At 41.2% G+C, this 20,568-nt stretch overlaps 1 protein-coding gene across 6 annotated transcripts in view; it reads left to right on the forward strand.

Moving 5' to 3' along the window:
* The window catches only part of GRHL2 (grainyhead like transcription factor 2), a 175,059-nt gene that overhangs the window by 109,120 nt on the left and 45,371 nt on the right, over nt 1-20,568 (forward strand). For all 6 annotated transcript variants that reach the window (XM_057736476.1, XM_057736481.1, XM_057736477.1 and 3 more), the window contains one exon: nt 17,501-17,659. In XM_057736476.1, coding sequence (XP_057592459.1) covers nt 17,501-17,659 — 159 coding nt within the window. The remainder of the gene's footprint in view (nt 1-17,500; nt 17,660-20,568) is intronic.

A 20,568-nucleotide genomic window follows, 5' to 3' on the forward strand; every position in this document is an offset into this window, starting at 1 on the left:
TTCAGAGGCAGGCAGGTGTTCAGAGCTACTGTCCGCACAGGTGAGTGGCTAGGCAAGCCTCCTGACCCGCGGCCCCTTCCAGGCTTCACCTGGTCAGAGGAGGGTGCAGGAAGCAGGGCTGAAGGCCTCTGAACTTCACTCCCTGAGGAAGAGCCACCGCTGTGACCTTGAGCCATTTCTTTCCTGTTGACCTTAAGCTTTAGCTTTTTTTATTTCTGTCTGGTGCCAGCACAGTTAAGAAGGGCACTGGTAAAATCTCTGGCCAGGTGCATCCTGAGGGTAGACGTCTACCACTGCATGGATTTGGGTAAAATGTAAGACTTGCTCAGATTTGCTTTCCAGCCACAAGTCTCTGAGTTTATGAAATCTGAACTTTGCTGCTATGCCCCCTCTTCTTCCTGTGTTCTGTAGCTTCTGATTCTCGATCCTTATTTTGCATCAAGAGAGAAGGTTCCAGATGAACCCTAAGCTTGTTTTCTGCCTCAGTTATGTACCATCTAGGAGGGCGTTAGAAGACTTTGTCTTCGAATTAATGAAAAGGTCAATGTAAACAACTGCTCTCAATGTTTCATTGTCTGCGAGCAGGGGAACGCCTGGTGAGAAAGGAAACTGGATGCGAGTTTGTGGGCATGACTTAGAGAAGATGAATTGCTCAGTGTCTCATTTCACTCAGGTATAAAACAAAGTAAATGAAATTGGCTTTAGGCCCAAGAAAGGTGACCTAAATGGGCAAGCAGAAACAGAGCTCCAGAGCAGCCGGGAGAGTGTTCCAGCGGCTCAGTGCATCCCAGGGACGAAGGGGATGTGATGGGCGCTCAGGTCCCACACAGAACTGCAGGAAAAGCTTCTCCAGGCTTCACTCTCCCTCAGGTTATAGTTCCTCACCTGAGCCCCAGGCCTTCTCCTCCTGTCCCCTGCTTTTCTCCCAGAGGCTAGATTACTGGGCTGGGTAAGGAAAAGGCAGTCTGTGCAATGGCCCTAGGGCCCGGGGTTGGAATCCTTGGCAAGTCATCTATCCTCTCTGGGCCTCAGTCCCCTCACGCAAAGCAAAACAAAACAAACGTTTCTGATTGTCTCTGCCATGCCAAGCGAGGGCTGGGGGTGTGATGTGTGGAAATCAGTCTCCGAGGGAGGTCGGAGGACCGTTGGACAGCAGTGTGAGGAGGGAGAGGCAGGCCCTCGCAGAACCAGCCATTGCGAAGATAATGGCATCCTATCCTTGCAAGTGCCTTGTCAAGGTAAAGCAAGCTGTAAAAGTGAGCTGAAATCGCAAGCCTAAGTTTCCTTATCATACCATCTGATAACAAGTGCTAGAAGGTGAATGTGTTCACTGTTACCAGTCAATAAGGACCTTTAAAGAAAACGCCTAAACAGGAAGGGACACCTTGAACGATGGCGGCTCTGTGGTCAACCAGTAAGGTAGTTACTCATAGGCAGGGCTCACTTTTCTTGTTGAAAAATGTGTGCACGTGCACTGTGCCAGGCTGACACATCTAAGCTCACTTGTGCTTTGACAAACGGCAGTGCTTGCTTGTGGTAGCAAAACTTGTTTCTTTAATACATATTGTCAGTAACTATTATTTGGTAGCTGTAATTGTATGCTGTCTAGGTTAATTGATAAGCAAGAAAAACAGTTCCAAATAATTTTCCCAACCTACTAGAAGAGCTTTTAAAGAAAAACTATAAAAGTTAAATCCATTTCATTAGGTAGGCTGAGAAGAATTTTTTTTTTTTCAACCTGTAGGGCATAAGGTTTTTCTTTAAAATAGCATTGCTTTTATAATAAGCAGGACGCAAAAAAAAAAAACAAAAAAAAAAAAAACAGAATTACATGATTTGGGAAGAGGTTTTCAACAAAGCAAGGCATAAAAGGTTTCCCTTTCATGGTGGAATTGTTTGTGATTTTCATATTGTGGACTTTTTCTCGGGGGCAGTTGCATTTGCCTTCGAGTTCCTGTTGGTAACATCCACACAGAAATCTCTTGTAGGCTTCAGGATTAGGGTCCCATTCAATGTTGTTTTGGTTCGTGTGGTCAAAGGACACACATTTGTGACCCGCAGCCTTCACGTGGTCCACAGAATCTATAGGTATGTGTGTATCATGCATTTATGTACTTATATTCCAAATTTTAAAATATTTTGCTCACATTTAATAACCAGGAGTTTTTTTTTTTAATCTAAGTTTCCAGATTCTGTTGGATAATTAGAGATTCTGGCAGCATGAGCCTGAGTGTTTGCAAGGCCATGAGTGGCTCTTAGGAGGTACCAGCTGTTCTCTTTAATGCTTTCTCTAGCCCTCCTCCATCCTGGAACTTTCCTTGCCTGGTCCTCATGGACATTTGAGGTTTCACGCCCCAATCACACCCCCTCAGACAACTGAATATGCAGTTTACATCTTTATTGGCTTTCAGTGTTGGGGCAAGTAGTGACACAAGGGAGGCTGACACGGTGTGGCTGAGGGGAACGGGGCGGTCACAACCCCACCAGCCTGCCCTGGTTCCTTTGGCAGCGGCCACCCAGAGGCTGACGTGTGCTGGTGCTGTTCCAGAGAGCCGCTGTGCCTTCCTTTGGAACACCCACGATGGCAGTAAATCTTGATCTTTGAAGATCTTTTTTAAAAAATCAGAAATCACTTGGGTCCAAATGTAAATATATACCAATAAGTTGGATAATACCACTTCAGGGGTAAAAAAATAATATATATATTTTTTGTTCAATACCAGCTTTGAGGTAGGTAATATCCGAAGAGACACTACGAATATACTTTGAGCCATGGCAGCATCCGTAGAGAAAACTGTGTGTCTCCCCAAGATAGCTTTTATTTGGATATTTGATTTGGGTGCATTTATTAAAAAAATAAAACAGCCCCATATGTGGTAGTCTTCCTACATATGCATCATCAAGTCCTGATGACAAAATTTACAGATTTTTCCAGAAAACTACTCTTTTTTTTTTTTTTTTTTTTTTTTTTTTTTGCTGCTGACCTATATTCTATTCTTACCTCTCATTTAGCAGGAACAGAAGAAAGGAAAGAACGTGAAACTCTAATCATTTAGTTTAATTTAACTACAAGGAAAAGTTTGACTGGGGAAGGTGTTAACACTGTTAGCTAAAATGAGGTTGTGGGATTGACTCCAGATTGCCAGTCTCAAGCGCAGCCTGGTTCTGGCAGAACTATGGCAGTTTTTCCTCCCAGAACCGGTTTTGCTGGTTGTGCTACAGTGTCTCTGCACAATGACACCCGCAGCAGAAAGAGTCTCTGGCAGGACACTTGTTTCCCCTTAGGGTCTGTGCAGTCTGGAAGCTCATGTAATGAGAACCAGTGTCCCTGGGTCCCTGGGAATGACTCAGGTGGCATCCAGGTGCGTGAGGTTCTGAGCATCCATGCTGTCACAGCTTGGAAGCTGATGGGGGTGGGGCACAGAGAAAATAAAGCGCTGAAACGGGGCTCAGGCAACCAGGTATCCTCCAGGCACGGGACAACCAGCTCTGTGTCTTCCCCCTTCTGAACTTCAGTTTCTCAGTTGGAAAATGGTGGGAAAGGGAACAGGGAGGGGTTGACAAAGTATTAAGGTCCCATCCGTATGATTCTAGGCGGAGGACCACAGGGTTACATTCTTTCACATGACTCCTATTTACAAGGTCATTTCAATTTGTCTTTCTCCCCTCAGCCAAACATGGATACCTACAAAGTAGATTTGTTGGCCGCTAATCCCCACGTCGAGAAATTCCCAGGCAAGCCCCTATTGAATTATTGAAGAGCAGTGAGCTCAGATTCCTGGCACCGAGCACTGGCGATGACATCACCCTCAGAGCGGGAGCACACAAACCCTAATTACAGGCTCCCCTTTCTCCCCGATTTCTAAGGAGATTCTTGAAACCAGGCCCCTTATTTTTGTCCAGAGCCCTTTTCTCTGTTCAGAGTGATTTCAAGATTAAACCAACCTCGATGTGCTACAAAGCCCTCTCTCATGTGACCACAGAATTACTTGAGCGTTCAGATGCTACTGAGTGCTCTGAGGAACAAGTTTCTTTTTTGTGTCTTTTCACTGGAACACTGTTTTAATTCCTTTGCAGCCGAGCCTTTTGGAACGATCTTGAGTCAGTGAAATGTTCCTCTTCTCGCACTACCAGCACTGCTAAATAATCAAGCAAACAAGTGAATCCACTCCTAGCCCATCCCCCCATCTCTAGGATTGAAAAGAAAACATAGTGTAATTCAGTAATGTGGAATTCTGTCTGCCTGGGCTACTCTTCGCTGCTGTCTAGCTCAGCACCTCTGCTTTCAGAAGTAGAGTGACTGCCCTCTGGAGGGATGCCACCCTGGCCGCCTCCCACCCTCTCTCTAGAGCTGCAGGCGGGGCTTCAGGAGCTGTCAGGCCCTCTGCTTTGCAAGATCAGGTGGGGAACATTGTTCCCGCATTTTGGTGTTTGGGAGGAACTTTCAGACCAGAAGTTGTTGCAGTTTTAGAGAGAGTCAAGGACACAGATAAGGCGTGTTTGCATCCCTCTCGACAGATTTTTGTGGTGAGATTGGGGATGGGCAGGGCTGAAAACTGGTTGGGGTGGGGTGGGAAATAGAGAGACTGAGAGACATCATGGACCATCTTCCTGTGCATCTCACATTCTGATTCCACTAAATATCAACTTTCTTCATAGCAGACTCTTCAAGATTAGGCAAGTGGAAAAGGTGGACTTTGAACCCTGTTCCTCTGAGTCCAGAGTCCGTGTTCTTAAACCATCCCAACAGAGGGATAGCTGTAATTTTTTTTTTAGAACAAAGAATGCTATGATTTTTCTTCTCAAAGAAATTTATAGGGTACAACCTAGAAAGAAAGAAATCAAGTGATCAGCCTCATTTCCTTGAGCAAAGCAGTTCAATCAGGTCACCCGGCTTTTGCCACCCCTGTGTCTCCCATCCCCACCAACAAAGGTGGGCTCAGTGGCCCAACACTTCTGGCGCACAGATCTCTTTCTATTCATGTCTTTGGTTGCATTACCTGTTGATATCATACATATTATTGACCAGAATGCGTGTGGGAGTGAGGACTATTTGGATTCCTTGCTCTGTTCAGCTGGGTCTGTGTATATGTGCGTGTATTAGCCTAACATTAGTGATCTCATTTGCCTAATTACTACGTACCTCTGTGTTAATTGAAGATCAGTGCATGCTTTCTAATATTGCAACTCTGAGACACAGCAGTGTTTTCTTCTCCATACCTTACACATTTATTCTCCATTTCCCCCACTCCTCTCTGGCTCCTTTCCTTAATATCCCGAATTTCATTTTCACACTCATTTACATTATTTCTCTATGCTGTCCTTTTATGCTTTGGCTTTTTCCTGTTATGAACGGTGAAGACTGTTCATTACTCTTTTTCTGCAATACCATGTAGGAAGCACAGCATGAAAAAATCCAAAGCAAGAATGACGATTATTGTTTGAGAAAATGAAGGTTGCAGAAGGCACACAGTGGCTCTCTGCTTTATGTTTGCAAGTTAAGAAATAAAGTAAACGAAAACCCACATTTACCAAGCTGGTAAATTGGAAGCAAATATTTACACATAAGCAATATGTATTTTATAGATAGATTCCTCTCACTTTGGGTCTCTTTGGATGCTATAAATGAATTGCATTTACAAAAGAGATTTTCATGTAATTTTTTTTTAGTTAAAGTGTAGTTGATTTACAATGTTGTGTTAGTTTCTAGTATACAGCACAGTGATTCAGTTTCCATGTAATTTTAAAAAATATTAATTAATTAATTTATTTAGGGTCTTAGTTGCAGTATGTGGGATCTTCATTGCCACATGAGGAATCTTTGGTTGCAGCATGTGGGATCTAATCCCCTGACCAGGGATCGAGCCCCGGGCCCCCTGCATTGGGAGCGTGGAGTCTTAAAACACTAGACCACCAGGGAAGTCCCCCATGTAATTTTTAAAATTGAGGGCAAATGTAAGATGAGAGGATGCATGTTGATATTCCCTCTGGGCCCTATTTCCCTTAATATTTTTGGCTTATTTATTGCCTTTGTGACTGATTTCGCACTAATACCAAGGAGATGTCCTATGAGAACGAGACCCAGTCTGAAGGATGGAAACATGGATGTGTTGAACAGGAAAATAAAAGTGAAAGTTGGGAGTAAAAAGTTCTCTTCCAGATTTGCAGTTCTATCCTTCAGGAAGAAAATGAAGTTGATTGAATGCCCCAGCACTGCCCTGCAGCTGCCCTGCCTGGACATAAGGGTGTTTGATGGGGCCCGTGTCATGAGTTGCTTCATATTGTGAGACATAAATAAAGCTCTCATGTTGGGTGACTTACTTTTGTCATGTGGAGTCCAGGTTTCTTCCTTTCCTCCCTGCGGGGTTCAGCCCTTTCTCTTCCCAGTGCTGTCTTTTAAAGGTACAACCAGTGGTCAGCAAGCCAAGCCTAGCTCTTCACTCCATCCGCTGTTGATGGGTAGGAAACAGCCCCTCAGTCCTCAGATCTCAATGTTAGGAGCTTCAAAGACAGGATGGTGCAAATGGCAGTGCTTTGATCTCAACTTATGTAAAGGCAGTAAAGTGGAAAAAATGTAAGTGTTCTAACCTTCTTGTACCCTGCGAATTATTCAGTCTCTCTTTGTGGAAAGTAAGGTTACGCTCATTGAAAGACTGGCTTTAAAAAAAAAAAGGAAAGAAATACCGGCTTGACAGTTAGTACCAAATCATAGCAGAACCATTAAAATTGTCCCAAATTTATCTCAGCCTCCTTCCTTTTCTCTCTCTCTCAACACTTCTTTTTGGTATAAAAGAGTTAATCAGTTTCTGTGGGGCTCCACTGTGCCTCAAGCAGAGTGCTTTAGAGAGTTACAGTTTTGATAGTCTTGACGAATCACGCCTTCCAAGGGGTGCTTCTAAATGGACTGTCTTCTCTTTCTGCCAAACTCCAGTGCTGGGCACCAGGGAGAAGGGGAGATGTGTAAATATTGATTTTCAAGATGAAAAAGAACCCAAAGGACTGGCCAGAGGAAGCCACACCCCTGAGTGCCCCATGGGGTCATGACCTAGCTTGTTTCCCTGACCCCCACGTCCCTTCAGCAGTCTGGGGAGTCCTCTTTCTGCTTACAAGACAGGCCAGGATGAAATGGAGTTGATGGGTATTACTGAAGAGTAAAAATTTACATCCTAATGTCTTGACTAAATAGAGCCCAACTTCCAACAGGTCATCACGTGGAAGAGTAGAGAATATACAGGGCATCTTCCGTGTGCTCCAAAGTAAAGAAAGGGTTGGGGAGACTCCTGGGAGGGATCTTGAAATGTTGAGATACACACTGCAAAGCAGGGCAAATGGCATTTTTATGTGTTTGCTAGGGCGTGTGTGGGTGAAGGAAGCTTTAAAAAGGGAAAGGTAAACATTTGCTGGAGTCTTTGGTATTGAACTTAAACAAAGCCATGCCTTTGTTCCAGTTTTATAGGTAATGGATGGCAGGAAAATCTATAAAGCTGGAGTTCATTCACGTATAGAAGGAATAATCTTTGGAAAGCATCTCACCGAAGCTATCAACAGCTTGATCTTTTGTTAGAATGTGGAGTATCCATGGTTTCTGGCCTTAATCCTGCTGAGGGCTCTGTAACTCACACGCATGAACTGTAGTGTGTATGCAGAGAGTGAGATTGCAGACTTGGATTTCATAGACTGGTGTGTGTGTGTGTGACTGTGTGCACCATGGCTAGTATTTATTCTGTGATTACCGTATACCAGGCACTCTGCCAGGTGCTTTATATACCTAATGCAATATTCATACTTTAAGTGGATCTCATTTTTCATTTAAATAAGGAAGAGTCTGAAGTCCAAAGAGCTCACACAGTGAATGCACAGTGGAGCTGGGATTCCCACCCTGGGAAGGTCTGTCTGAAGCATGTGCTCTTTCCCTAGTGCCTTTCTGTCTTGGGAGGAAGTAGTCATAGAATCTTCTATATTATCTCTGGCAAAGGGGCAGTCATCCCCTTGAAGCAGCTTGCCTGCTGTGCACTATGTGCTGGGCCAGGAGGTGGGAATTTACAGACACACAAGCCAAGCAGAGTGTCTGCTGTTCTCGGAGGACATTTTGGCTGGGCTGAGAACTCAGACATATCTGTAAATGACTGTAACACGAGGAAAAAGGTGACAAAGACTAACGAAAACAGAATTAAAGGGCCGGGAGAGTTCTGGAGAGGGAGATAGCCCTGTTTTTTATTTATTTTTATTTTTTATCACAAAATAAAATTTATTTTCTTGAGCACAGATAAGCATCCACCTACTAGATTAGTAGCCAGGAGCTTTTTGGTAACTATTTTTTTAAACCATTTTTTTAAAATTGAAGTATAGTTGACTTACAATGTTGTGTTAGTTTCAGGTGTACAGCAAAGTGATTCAGTTATATATATATGTGTGTGTGTTTTCAGATTCTTTTCCATTATAGGTTGTTAGAAGATGTACAATGTAATTGCCTGTTTCATACAGTAGGTCCTTGTTTATTTATTTTATATATAGTAGTGTGTATATGTTAATCTCAAACGCCTAATTTGTCGGCCCCCTGCCGTCCCCTTTGGTAACCATAAGTTTGTTTTTATGTCTGTGAGTCTATTTCTGTTTTGTAAATAAGTTCATTTTCAAATTTGTTTTTGTTTTTATAAAACATTTCTATTAAGTTTTCTATTTAAAATTTTTTCCCAATTTCTTATTTTTAAAAATCACAAATGAAAAGTTGAAAGAATAATACAATTATTACCACATGCCCTTCACCTAGATTGACTCATTGTTAGTCTTTTGCCAGATTTGTTTTCCCTTCCCTCTCTGTCTCTCTCTCTCTGTCTCTTTCTCTCTAACACACACACATCCACACCTCTCTTCTAAAGACTTTGGCACGTAGATCAGGAAAGACCCAAGGGAGGGTGTGGCACAAGAGCTGTGTCTTAAGGGTCGGGTGGCATTTAGATGAGTGGGGGTTGGAGAGGGTGGAACGATGGGGTGCTCAAAGGTGCAGAGACTGGCAGCGGAAGAAGAGCCAGGAGTGGTGGAGCTCGGGAGAGAAATTAGAGTGGGCTGTGAAGAGGGGACGAGAGATGTCAGGAGAAGGGGTGAGATGCTGCAGAGAGAATTGCAGGGTCACGGTGGGAACGTTAGACCCACTCATTTAGGGGACGTAGAGGAAGAGCAACCAGAGAAGCAAGGGGTGTTCAGTAAGGAGAGGACAGAAGGATGGGGGAGAGGAGGACAGAAGGAGAAAGTGGCCAGTGAAGTGGGTGCTCTAGGCAGTGGTTTCTCACAGCCTGAGCCTCCACAAACAGCAGCAGCAGCCACTTGGGAAATTGTTAGAAACACAGACACTAGGACCTCCCACCTAAGACCTCCTGAATTGGAAACTCTAGGCGGGGCAGAGCCTTGACATGTTTTAACAGGGCCTCCTGGGTGCATACGCCTGCTTGTAAGGATGCTGCTGAGAAGGCTGACCTGGAAGAAAGCAATCTCAGTAGAACAGTGAAGTCCAAAGTCAGATTAAAAATCGCCGGTGAGACAGCTTTTATGTACGGCCGATAATTTATATGTGCTCACGTTGAAAGCGTGCATTGCAGCATGGCTTACAAGATGAAAAGACTAGAAACAGCCTCGTGCTAAAGAAATTGTTACTCCATAATCACGGTTCTTTTAAAAAAGGAAAAGAAAGAGCTGTCTTCAAAATGTCTTGTCATGTGGAGAAAGCAGGCTGCGGAACTGTGTGTTTACTGTGCTACCATTTATATAGAAAAGAAAAGGATATGAATTTATATAGCATGCTTCTAGAAGGATACACAAGAAAGTGTGAAGGATACTCAGGGAACTGTTGGTTGGGGAACCGTGCTGGCGGGGGAGGGGTGTGGTTTCCATGTTTGCCCTTTTGAACTTTGTGCTAGATTCAGATATTACAAACTCAAAACAAGTTTTCAGTATTAAACACGAACAGAAAAGGTTTAAAATAATAACAGGACCAGAAATTCGAGCGAGTGGCTCTTTGAATCTCTACTTAAATTCTTCCTCCGACTGGGAGCTCATTATTTGTGAAACAGGCCAACCCATTGTGACACAATGTCCAAATTCTCCCTTGTCCTGAGGTGCTGTTTCACAAGACCTGTTCAGGTGACAGAGCTGAGTGGCAGAGACTGGCCATCTGCAGAGCAATGATGGTTCTGCCCGAGAGAGTTTGCCCTTGCTCTCTCCCCGTCAAAGCCTTGACTCTGCCCTCTAAAAGAGTCGCACAGAGGCAGGGAGTCGTGGGATGCAGGGGATATGGAGATATATGTATAAATACAGCTGATTTACTTTGTTGTACAGCAAAAACTGGCACAACATTGTAAAGCAATTATGTTCCAATAAAGAGCTTAAAAAAAATCAATTCCCCTTCATAAAATATCTCTCTCTTCAAGTTATGTGAATATAACTAATCTACCTTGGAATCATTTGGCGAGAACATCACAAAATGCCTTGAGAGAGAGTCTGGACAGGAAGCTCTTAGAGTGGTCTGGAAGGAAGGAGAGCTTGAACTGGAGACCAGGGAGTCGCTGAGGAAGTGAGCCTTGTGGGAAAACTGGGGAGGTAATATATGTATGGGACTTTGTGGACTGTGCCGTGGGGGCGAGGAGGAGCTTCAAGTCACAGAGTAGGACTGGCTCGGTGACCAGGTATCTGAGAAGATGGAGACCGTAGTGGTCACAGGAAGCTGCCGTAGATTTTCTTGGCACTTTACAGTTTAAAAACGTGGTCTCGTTTTTAAAGTGTCACAGCAGCAAGCTAGGGATGGTTATACCTATTTAAAAGATGAGGCAAACGAGGCCCAGAAAGGTTCAATAATTAGTCCAAGGCCATAGTGTCAGGATCTGCACCAGGGACATAATTTTGAGACTCCTGTGCCTTTTTTTTTTAATCTTACTGTGCTTTCCTCTCATTTCGTTCTCCAGCTTCATAGACAGCTCTTTCCTCTTACAAAACTTCCCCTGTGAGTTGATCCCATTTAATCCCTGCTTCTGGGCTCTGAGTTCCCCCAGAGCCTCCTTCCGCAGCCTTACGTTCATCCTCTCTTGCTGTGTGCACACCTCGTCCAGCCTGGAAGAACACGTCTGCGTGGCCCTGCTGCCTGCCGCCTGTGCTCCTGCCCATCCTCCTGCCATGCTCCTACTTCTGCCAGACTCCCCAGCTGAGGTGCTGCCTCTCCATCTTCATGTCCTGGATCTCTCAGCAATCTAGCTTTCTGTCCTTCCCTCCAGGAGTCTGGCCTCTGGAAGGAGCACAGACCCTCTGCCTCTGATCCTGGTGGTCTTTTCTCTGTCTTCCTGGTAACTTGGATGTTGGATACTGGGGCCACAGTTCTATCTGCCCTTGGCCTCAACGATACACCCATGAGCTCATCAAATGTTCGTGACTTGATCACCGTGATACACACATCTTGGTTGGCCTCTTCCCTCCCCAACTGCCTTTTTTCAAGCTCCCTCTGAACCGCCCATTAGGCTGGTCTCTTCCCTCTTTTGAGAGCCAGCGTGCATTTTCTTCTCCTCCATCTCTCTTTCTTCTAGCTCAAGACTCCTATAGGAAATCTTTCCTTGTTGAGCTCTCCTTTTTTTCAAGTTCTTACAGTATATTCAGAGATATTCAACTTATATACACTCTACCAGTGTATTGAGAGATCTTGTATTTCCTCTTTTCCTTGAGGGCAGGGCCCTACCATAGATTTGTATCTCTCATGTAGCATCTTATATAGCATCTACAGTAGCATATATACCTGTATTCAATACATACATGCATATGTACTTACATTCATACTAATTATATAGTTGGGGCTTGACTTATGTTTGTTGATATACAGATAGATAACATTTTTTGAGGATAAATCTGGCCAGAGCAGCCAACTCTGTTGTATTATATTGACAACTTCAGCTACTCAGAGCAATCTTGGCTCTTAGGACATTTTGCTTATGAAAGCAAGAACATGGATAAAGAGGGACATGTGTATTTAGAAAAGTAATTTTCTCTTAATTCATTAGACAAATATTTGTTGAGTATCTCCTACGGGCCTGGCACTGGGAATAGGTGAGCTTGAGGCAGATGAGGGCCCTCCTCTTGTGGGTTTAGAGTCTCTTGGAGCAGACAGATAATTAAGCACTACACAGAGAAACAAGATAAATCCAAATAACGTTCAGTACTGTGAAGGAGCCAGAAAAGAGCAGCATGGTAGGGCGTGCAGAGGTGGGAGAAGGAGGAGGGAGACCACTTTCGGTGGCTGAGGCGGGGATTGCTGAAGCGTTGACGTCGGACTGAGATCTGAATGAGAAGATGGAGTGGGCCATGTGATGATGCTGGGGACAGCCTTGGAGGTAGAGGGCACAGCACATAGCAAAGGCTGGCAACTGGGCACAAGCTTGGTATATTCTGGAAACGGAGAATATTGAGTACTAAAACAGTACAGAAGATGTGGTAGAATATGTGAGTAAGCCAAAAGTGTATCTGTGCCTACCCACAGTATCTGTCAGAGAAAATAAAGAAATATATGATTAGGTTTTAAATCATTCCCTAAAGGTGCTGCATAAATGGAGGTGTCAGGAAATCTGGGAGTTTCTTAGATTGTCAATAAAACAGCAAACTCTGAGGGCATGGACTCTCAGCATTCTTGTGTCCCACCTTGTAGCATAATACCAGGCACACAAAGAAGATAGTTGATAAATATTTGATGAATTAACACATGGAGGAAATGAATAATTGCCCAAGACTGAGATTTCACATGTTAATATTATTTACTTTTAGTTTATCTTTTTGTCTCAGTTTGGCTTTGCATTTGCACCAAATGCAATCATATAAATGGGAAAAAATGCCGAAATGTAAGAAAACCATCTATAAGAGCTTTAAAATTCTAAGAACCAAGAAGAAAATAGAGTAGGGATACTGGCAAGAGCACACTTCACATATTTATATATTGTTTGCATTTTACAGTGAAAATGCCGATTTCTTGATATATGCTGTGTCCCTGTAATTTTGAGGCTAATATGTGTGCAATTTCTTGTAAAAGAGCTCTTTAGAGTCTCAACCTTAGGAAATAAGTATCTTTCTTAGTCTCTAATCAGAAGATCTTCTTAAAAATACAAAATAAAATTGTTTAAAGAGGAAAATAAACACTTTCTATCAAATCACGGACCTTATGATTTTTTAAATCTCCGAATTGCTTTGTAAATCAAGATTGGCCTATTGATTTTAATGGCAAGCTCTCAGAAAAATCTTGGGAGTTAATAATCAAGTTAATGTAGTAATTCTAAAGCCCATTAATCTGTATTTTAATAAATCTCACTACACACGTAATGCACAACTGAGAGGTATTGTAACCTGGGCAAAGTCATTTTTCTTGTGTAGGAACTACAAAATGGGAATTGCAATTCATGTGTCAAAAAATGATTTTATTAAACATTATCCGTTGCCATGAGACTGCCTCTATTTCTGGAAAGGTTTTGGTAGCCTTACAAATGCTCTTTATATCTGAATCAATCTTTGAACCAACGACAAAATTAAAATTGTACCTATTATCTCTCTGGACACACCTGACTCAAAATTTTTCTAAAAATTAAACCTTGTGCTGTAAGAATTATAGGAAAACAACATTCATAACTCTTGGTTGACAGACCAATTGTTCACGGCATTTCTTTACATAATTAGGGCTTCTACTAAAGTTAAAAGAACTTTCTGCGCTTGACATTTGAACATTGGTGAGGGAAAGCATATCTTTTCCCTAAGTTTTTGTAATACGCATTTACAAACAGTGCCTTCTAGATATACTTGCAAGAAATTTGTTGTCACATTTGCCTACTATGTATAGAGCTTGGACATGGTTGGATTTGCAAGATGAAACGAATGCTTTTGAGTCCCAAGCTGAGGTTTCAGTTAATGTCCTTCCATGCCTTCCCAACCCCCACAACTGCAGTTAAAGTTCAACCATTCGGGTTTTAAGTGCAACACAGCAAGACTGTGATTGATACCATCAGGCACATAGACTGTGCTTTGCTATCGGGTCAGACAGCCAGGCAAGAAGAAAGCAGTGCCAACCCTATTATAAAATCCCTGCTTGTTAGGATAACTCTGGGAGCTGGCAACACAGTGTAGCAGAGAAGGCACAGTCTCGTGTTGTTTACTTTTTATAGGATCAGAATGCCATTTATCAAATAAAGCCCACTGGATCTTCTTCTAAGGACCTTTCTCCATTAAGAGGACCTAAGTCTAAGTGTCTCCTGGTACAGTCCAGTGTGTTGTAGCTCGTTTTGCCTTTAAGACCTTGTCTACTGGATGGCTGATTGTTTCAGCTCCTCCAAGGAGGATTTAGTCTGTATATTGTAGGATATTGCCAGTAAGCATCTGTTATTTCAGTAGATCTGTCCTACTCTGGTGGCCTTTATAAATATACATGTTCCATCAGCTAAGCTTTCTTAGTTGAGACTTGGAGCTGACAAGGCCACAATTAATACTGCTTCATGCCTGTCTGAGTATGTGTCCACCGTGAGTGACGTATGGATAAATCAGCGAGCCAACCGTGAATCCGATTAGTTTAGGGAATACAGAGCACTTTTCTTTCTCTTCTAGCCTCTGCAGAACGAGGCAGTCTTTAGGAGGGAGAGGAAAAAACCAGTCTGGTTGAGGATGCTGTGGATTACAGCCACCAACAGGAAGATTTCTACATGAAACACACAGCCCCAAATAGGAACAGCCACGTCATTTGGTCCTAAAGTGATCATTTGATTTGCTGATACAAAGCTGTGTTTATTCATATGTTCTGGCCAAGATAACCCCATTGTTAATAATAACAATAACAATAAAAGAAGTCAAGTGTTCCTAGAAAAGTATGCTTTTATTTTTTTGACCTAGAGATGGGTGTTTGATGAAGTTATTCTTGTCTTTAGAGCACCATCGTGTTCTCTTTCTTCCCATCTAGCCCCCAACTTCTGTGATTACAGGGACCATAATTGATGCATCTGTGCTGGTACCTAGCACAGTCTCAGGGTTGTGGTAGATTCTTAAAAAAATTTATGGCATGAATGAATTTTCTCTGCAGTTAGGACTTCTCCAGGAGCAGTAGACAGCATTTTCTGTCTACTTCTACCCAGGAAGGAGAAACAGGCATGGCATATTCTTTCTGAGTGGTCTTCACCACTCAGCTCTCCTAAATCATTTGACATTTGCATCTGTAGTTACTCTTTGTCGTTCCCATTCCTAAACAGTAAACAAGTATTCATGGAATCCCTGGTCTTCGCCCAGTGTCTGTGTGGGTTTTGTATTTCACCTGTGTCCTCCAAGTTCAGTGCTCTGTTCTGGGTTCTCATGGCCTCTGTACTCTTCTCTCTCAGGGGAGCCCTGACCACCCCGTGTTGGTCATTGCTGGAGTACTCATCTGTCTTCCTTCGCGTTGGACTGTCAGCTCCATGAGGCGGGCATCTACTTTCTTCTGTATCCCCAGTTTCTGATATTGTGTTTGACCTACTGTGGACTTGTGTTGATGTTTATAGAAAGAAGAAATGAGTGAATGAATAGAAGGAATGCATGAATGCAATGACCATATTTGATGTTAGGTCATCTTTAGGCACTTGTTTTCAGATGTGGCCGGAGAAGTGAGATCCTGTGGTGTGATGTCCACGGTTGTTGTAATTAACAGGTCACTGAGACCTGTCATCTGGCCTTAACTGCTATTGATGTGGAGCCTTGTTAATGTGTTTCTCATCGCCAAGCAAGGGGCTCAAAAATTAAATGATTAAAATGATCTTTATATAGATATAGCACTAGAAATGAGAGATCTGGTTGTATGAATTACCAAAGGCCTACAGGCATAGGACTTAAAATGAATTAGGTCAAAAATTCAAATGGCCTTAAAAATGCAGCTCATGGCGGTGGCTCTTTGCTTTCTGCAGGATTCTTCTCAGGAGTGTTGCTGTGATATGAAAGGCTTCAGGTCAAGGGTTTGAAGGTGAATAAAATTTCAAGGGGACCAAATCAAACAAGAGTCAGATAATACATGCACTGAAATGGTTTTTAGCATACATAACTGTACAATTTTAAAACAGTCAGTTTAAAGTTTTCTATTAAATAAAAATAATACATATGGTATTAAATGAAAATAGTATAGAGGATATAATATAGTATGCCTGTTTTTTTCCCGGAGACTGCCTCTTACTATTCAGGTAGTTACCACATAAATCTAGGTGCTGTCCTCATATTCCTAGTCTGTGATAAATCCACCTTAAATGGTATATACTGACATCTATACACTATATAAAAGGAGGGTAATTTTTTTTAACATTTGTTTTTTTATATATATTTAAAGTGTACAATTTGATATTTTTTTTCTTGTTAGTAGTGTATATATGGCAATCCCAGTCTCCCAATTCATTCCCCCCCAATCCGCACCCCCCCAACCCCCGCTTTCCCCACTTGGTGTCCATATGTTTGTTCTCTACATCTGTGTCTCTATTTCTGCCTTGCAAACCGGTTGATTTGTACCATTTTTCTATATTCCGCATATATGTGTTAATATATGATAAAAAGAAGGATAAATTTAGTCATTTGTACTCCTCCTTCTATTCCTCGCAACATTTTATAGTAGGATTATTATTTTTAGTTCTGTTGGGCAGTGCTACAATCTTTAAATATTTGCTTGAGTTTCCATGTTTTTGGATTCATGTCTTTTTTGTTGTCTCTCTTGATGACAACACTTTTACTTTTTCACAAACATGAAAGTATCTTAGTATTCATATTCTATCCTTTAGGGAGGGATCTAAAAATGATTTCAAGGGAAAATCGAAAACCGAAGACAAGAAGTGACTTACCTGAAGTCTGGTTAATGTTAGAGTTGGGACTAAAACCTGGGGCTTTTGACTCCCAATCTAGTGGGCTTTTTGACCTCATTCACCAGATGTTTATTGAATGCTTATTCTCTGCCAGGCACTACCTCAGGTACCAGTAATACAAAAATAATAAAAAACTGTCTCAAATCTCATACTCTCATACAAATAGAAAAGACAGATGTGTAAACAAATAACTGTTTCAGTGCAATAAGATGCAAAGGAAGGTGTTGTACAGTTTGTTTTTTTTATCCCACAGGTCAGAAATTAGAGAAATTGATATAATTATTGGAAGTGACAGCTTGAATACATTGAGGAGACAGTGTTTTACCCAGCTAATGTATGCATGTTTGAAAAATAAGTAAGACTTTGCTAATATAGTTAAAGAGAAGTCATTTCAATTGTCTGTTTTAAGATTAAATATAAAAGCAAAATTTTTATAAATGTATAACTATAAATTATATAATAAATCATGTATATGTATACAATAAGTTTTTATGTGAGAATATCCAAGTATGCTTCAGTTGTCCTTATAGGTTTATTTAATATTTTGACATTAAGTCTAAGGTTTATGCTTTTTTTTAATAGAATTTTTTTTATGGTGACTTGTGAACATTTTCCTTTCTTTCTTCCTCCCTCAGATTTTCATCACTGTGAATTGCCTGAGTACAGATTTCTCCTCCCAAAAAGGAGTGAAAGGACTTCCTCTGATGATTCAGATTGACACATACAGTTACAATAATCGTAGCAATAAACCCATTCACAGAGCTTATTGCCAGATCAAGGTCTTCTGCGACAAAGTGAGTAAAGATGACAGTTTGTCATAAAGGCATTTTTATTAGATATTACTTTCAATGACATTTCCCCCTTGTCACCATCTCTTGTCTAGTGGTGTCAAAATAATCCCTTACCAATCAAAGTGGGAATGGTAATCTTTCATTCTCAGTTCTTATTAGATATCTAGGGAGTTGTCAATCAACTGTATTTTTTTTTCAGTCATTCTACCACTAATTTAATGACTGATCGACATTGCCCTGTGCTATGAGTCTGATAAACTTAGATAACTGAGATAATAGATTAATCATTTTTAGTGGGTATGGGTATTTACATCCTGTCCAGAGTGTATCAATGTAATCGCTATTATCTTATGGGTTAAATGGGGTCTCATCTAGAGTCTTTTGGAATGGAAATGGCACCTATAAAATCAGTTCATTAGCAAACATGCTTCAGGAGGAGATGTAGTTTTTGAATCTTCCTGAAACCCCTCATAAGAGAGCAATTAGAATAACAAAAATTAAAATCCCGTGGTTATGTAACAAGAGGCCCTTACAAATCCCAAATGTGAATGGGACAAAGCATCAACAATTTCATGACCTGTGTGACGTCAGCATCGTGAGGAAAATAGTGACCACTTGATGACCAAAGAACAGGGAACCTACCAATGTGACCCATGGTACCAGGGAGTGAAATGGGCCATCAGTGGACAGTATGTGAAGCTGGGGTGGGAGCGGTTGGATTGTACAGACTTCAGTTTACTGGTGGGTGCTGGGGGACAGAACATTGAAGTGTTTTGGGCTCTATAAACCCTGGAAAGTTATAAATGGAAGTTCCCTGCTAGGATAAAATCCTGCTCTGAGAAAAGGCTGCTGGGAGTAGAATCCAAATTGAGTTGGACAGAAACAAAAATGAAAACAAAGGTTCAAAGGAAAGAGAAGTTCCAAATAAAAAGAAAGAGGGGAAAGAATACAGAGTAGGCAGATCTCAGGAAATACAGGACTGTTTTCTCATATCACTTTGTGAAGCAGGAGCATGAGAGCCATGAAGCTAGAAGAATTATCCTAGTTCTCTCATTTCACTTAGAAATGACAAGCAGAGAAGAGAAAGAGTTGAATCCCATACAATGTCTCATGACAAAAATAATTCAGATCAGACTGACTTCCCATGGGCAATATGTGCATGCCAGAAAGACATGCCCACAAAACAGATGAAACCTATAGCTTGATGTTCCAAAAATGGGCTTAAAATTAACAAAATTTTAAAATTTTGAAATTAACAAAATCATGGAAATTATAAAAAGCAATCACAGTTTGAAAAACTCAGACATGAAATGTTTGGAGAACAGAGTGATTTGAAAAGAGATATGGTAGAATTCAGGAAAGAATTTAGAGGTAAAAGATTAAAATATTTCAGATGTAAAGACTATACCACAAGCAACACAGGAGTGAAGAAATAAAAAAAAAGATAATTCCTTAAGAGAAAAACAAGAGCAAATATTTGGAAAAGAGCAAAATTTTAAAAATCAGAAGAAATGAAGAAACAATTATAAGAAAATAATAGATATAGAAGAGAAGTAAAGAAGATCCAAGAGACATTTAATATGTATCTTTGAGGAAGAAAACTAAACTGATGGAACAGAAGACATGCTAAAAATGATAAATCAGGAAAACTTAAAATAAAAAGTATACGTTTTTAAATGGGCTACCATGCACTTGGGAAAGTTGACCCAGAATGACCAATATCAAAGGCTATTGGACTTTAAAAATACTCTTTGAGCATCTCAGAAAAATAAAATAGACAATGAGTCATTAATTTTTTTAAACTAATCTTTATTGAAGTATAATTGATTCACAATGTTGTGTTAGTTCCAAATGCACAGCAAAGTGAATCAGCCACACACACACATATATCCACTCTTTTCCAGACTCTCCTCCCATATAGGCCACCACAGAGCATTGAGCAGAGTTCCCTGTGCTACACAGTAGGTCCCTATTAGCCATCTATTTTATAGTAGATAAGGAGTCATTTAAAAGGAAACTTTTATCATCAAATTTTTCAATAGCAACACCTTGTCAGAGGACAATGATATTTAAAGTAATCAAGTAAAGAAAATGTGAGCCAAGGATTTTATATCCAGCCAAGCTGACTTTCAAGTATAAAGCCAACAGGCAAAAGCAAAACAAAATAAAACAAAGAAACAAAACCACCAACAAACAAACAAACAAGCAAAAATCCAGGGAGTATTTCTTCTTGAGGAATCTAATAACAAGCTTTAAACACCAATATGATTGTAAAGACATTGATAAAAGGACTGATGGTGAGCATTACGTGTAATTTACCTTGGAACCAATTCTAAATGATGGGAGAGACAGTAATGGCAATGTGATACGTTCTGACAATGTAGACATAGTACAATTATTTAAAAATTGGGTAAGGTGGGGAGAGAATATGAAAAATAGAATAAGCTGGCAACTGCTTGTAGATGTTAACTGGACATAAAAGGGTATGAGTTCAGATTAGGTCCTGGGACGAGGAAGGGAAGGGGAAAAAGAGGTTAGTGGCTAATTCAGAACTGCTAGCACTCTCAGAGGTGCTGCAGTCAGATGTAGATCCAAGATCCACCATGCCATTAAAATGTCTGAGTTGTAGTTCAGCAGAGATAGAGAGTAGGAAGAAGTAGGCATCTGTGAACAGAGGTAGAGATGGTCATGAGAAGAGAGAAGGAAACACATTAACTCCTAGACTGCCCTGAGTTTAGGGACATGCAGCACAGTGGTAAATATCTCTAAAATCTCGATAGCTTTTCAGGTCGTGACGATTTCAGTTAGTGCTAATTGTGAGAGCAGCACAGTCAGTAGACACAGTTGTTGTGTGGATGAGAAAACTGCCAGCGAGCACAAGTAACTTGCCAGAGTCACACTGTGAAAAAGTA

The sequence above is a fragment of the Hippopotamus amphibius genome, chromosome 5 (genome assembly GCF_030028045.1).
Source record: "Hippopotamus amphibius kiboko isolate mHipAmp2 chromosome 5, mHipAmp2.hap2, whole genome shotgun sequence".
Lineage (NCBI taxonomy): Eukaryota > Metazoa > Chordata > Mammalia > Artiodactyla > Hippopotamidae > Hippopotamus > Hippopotamus amphibius.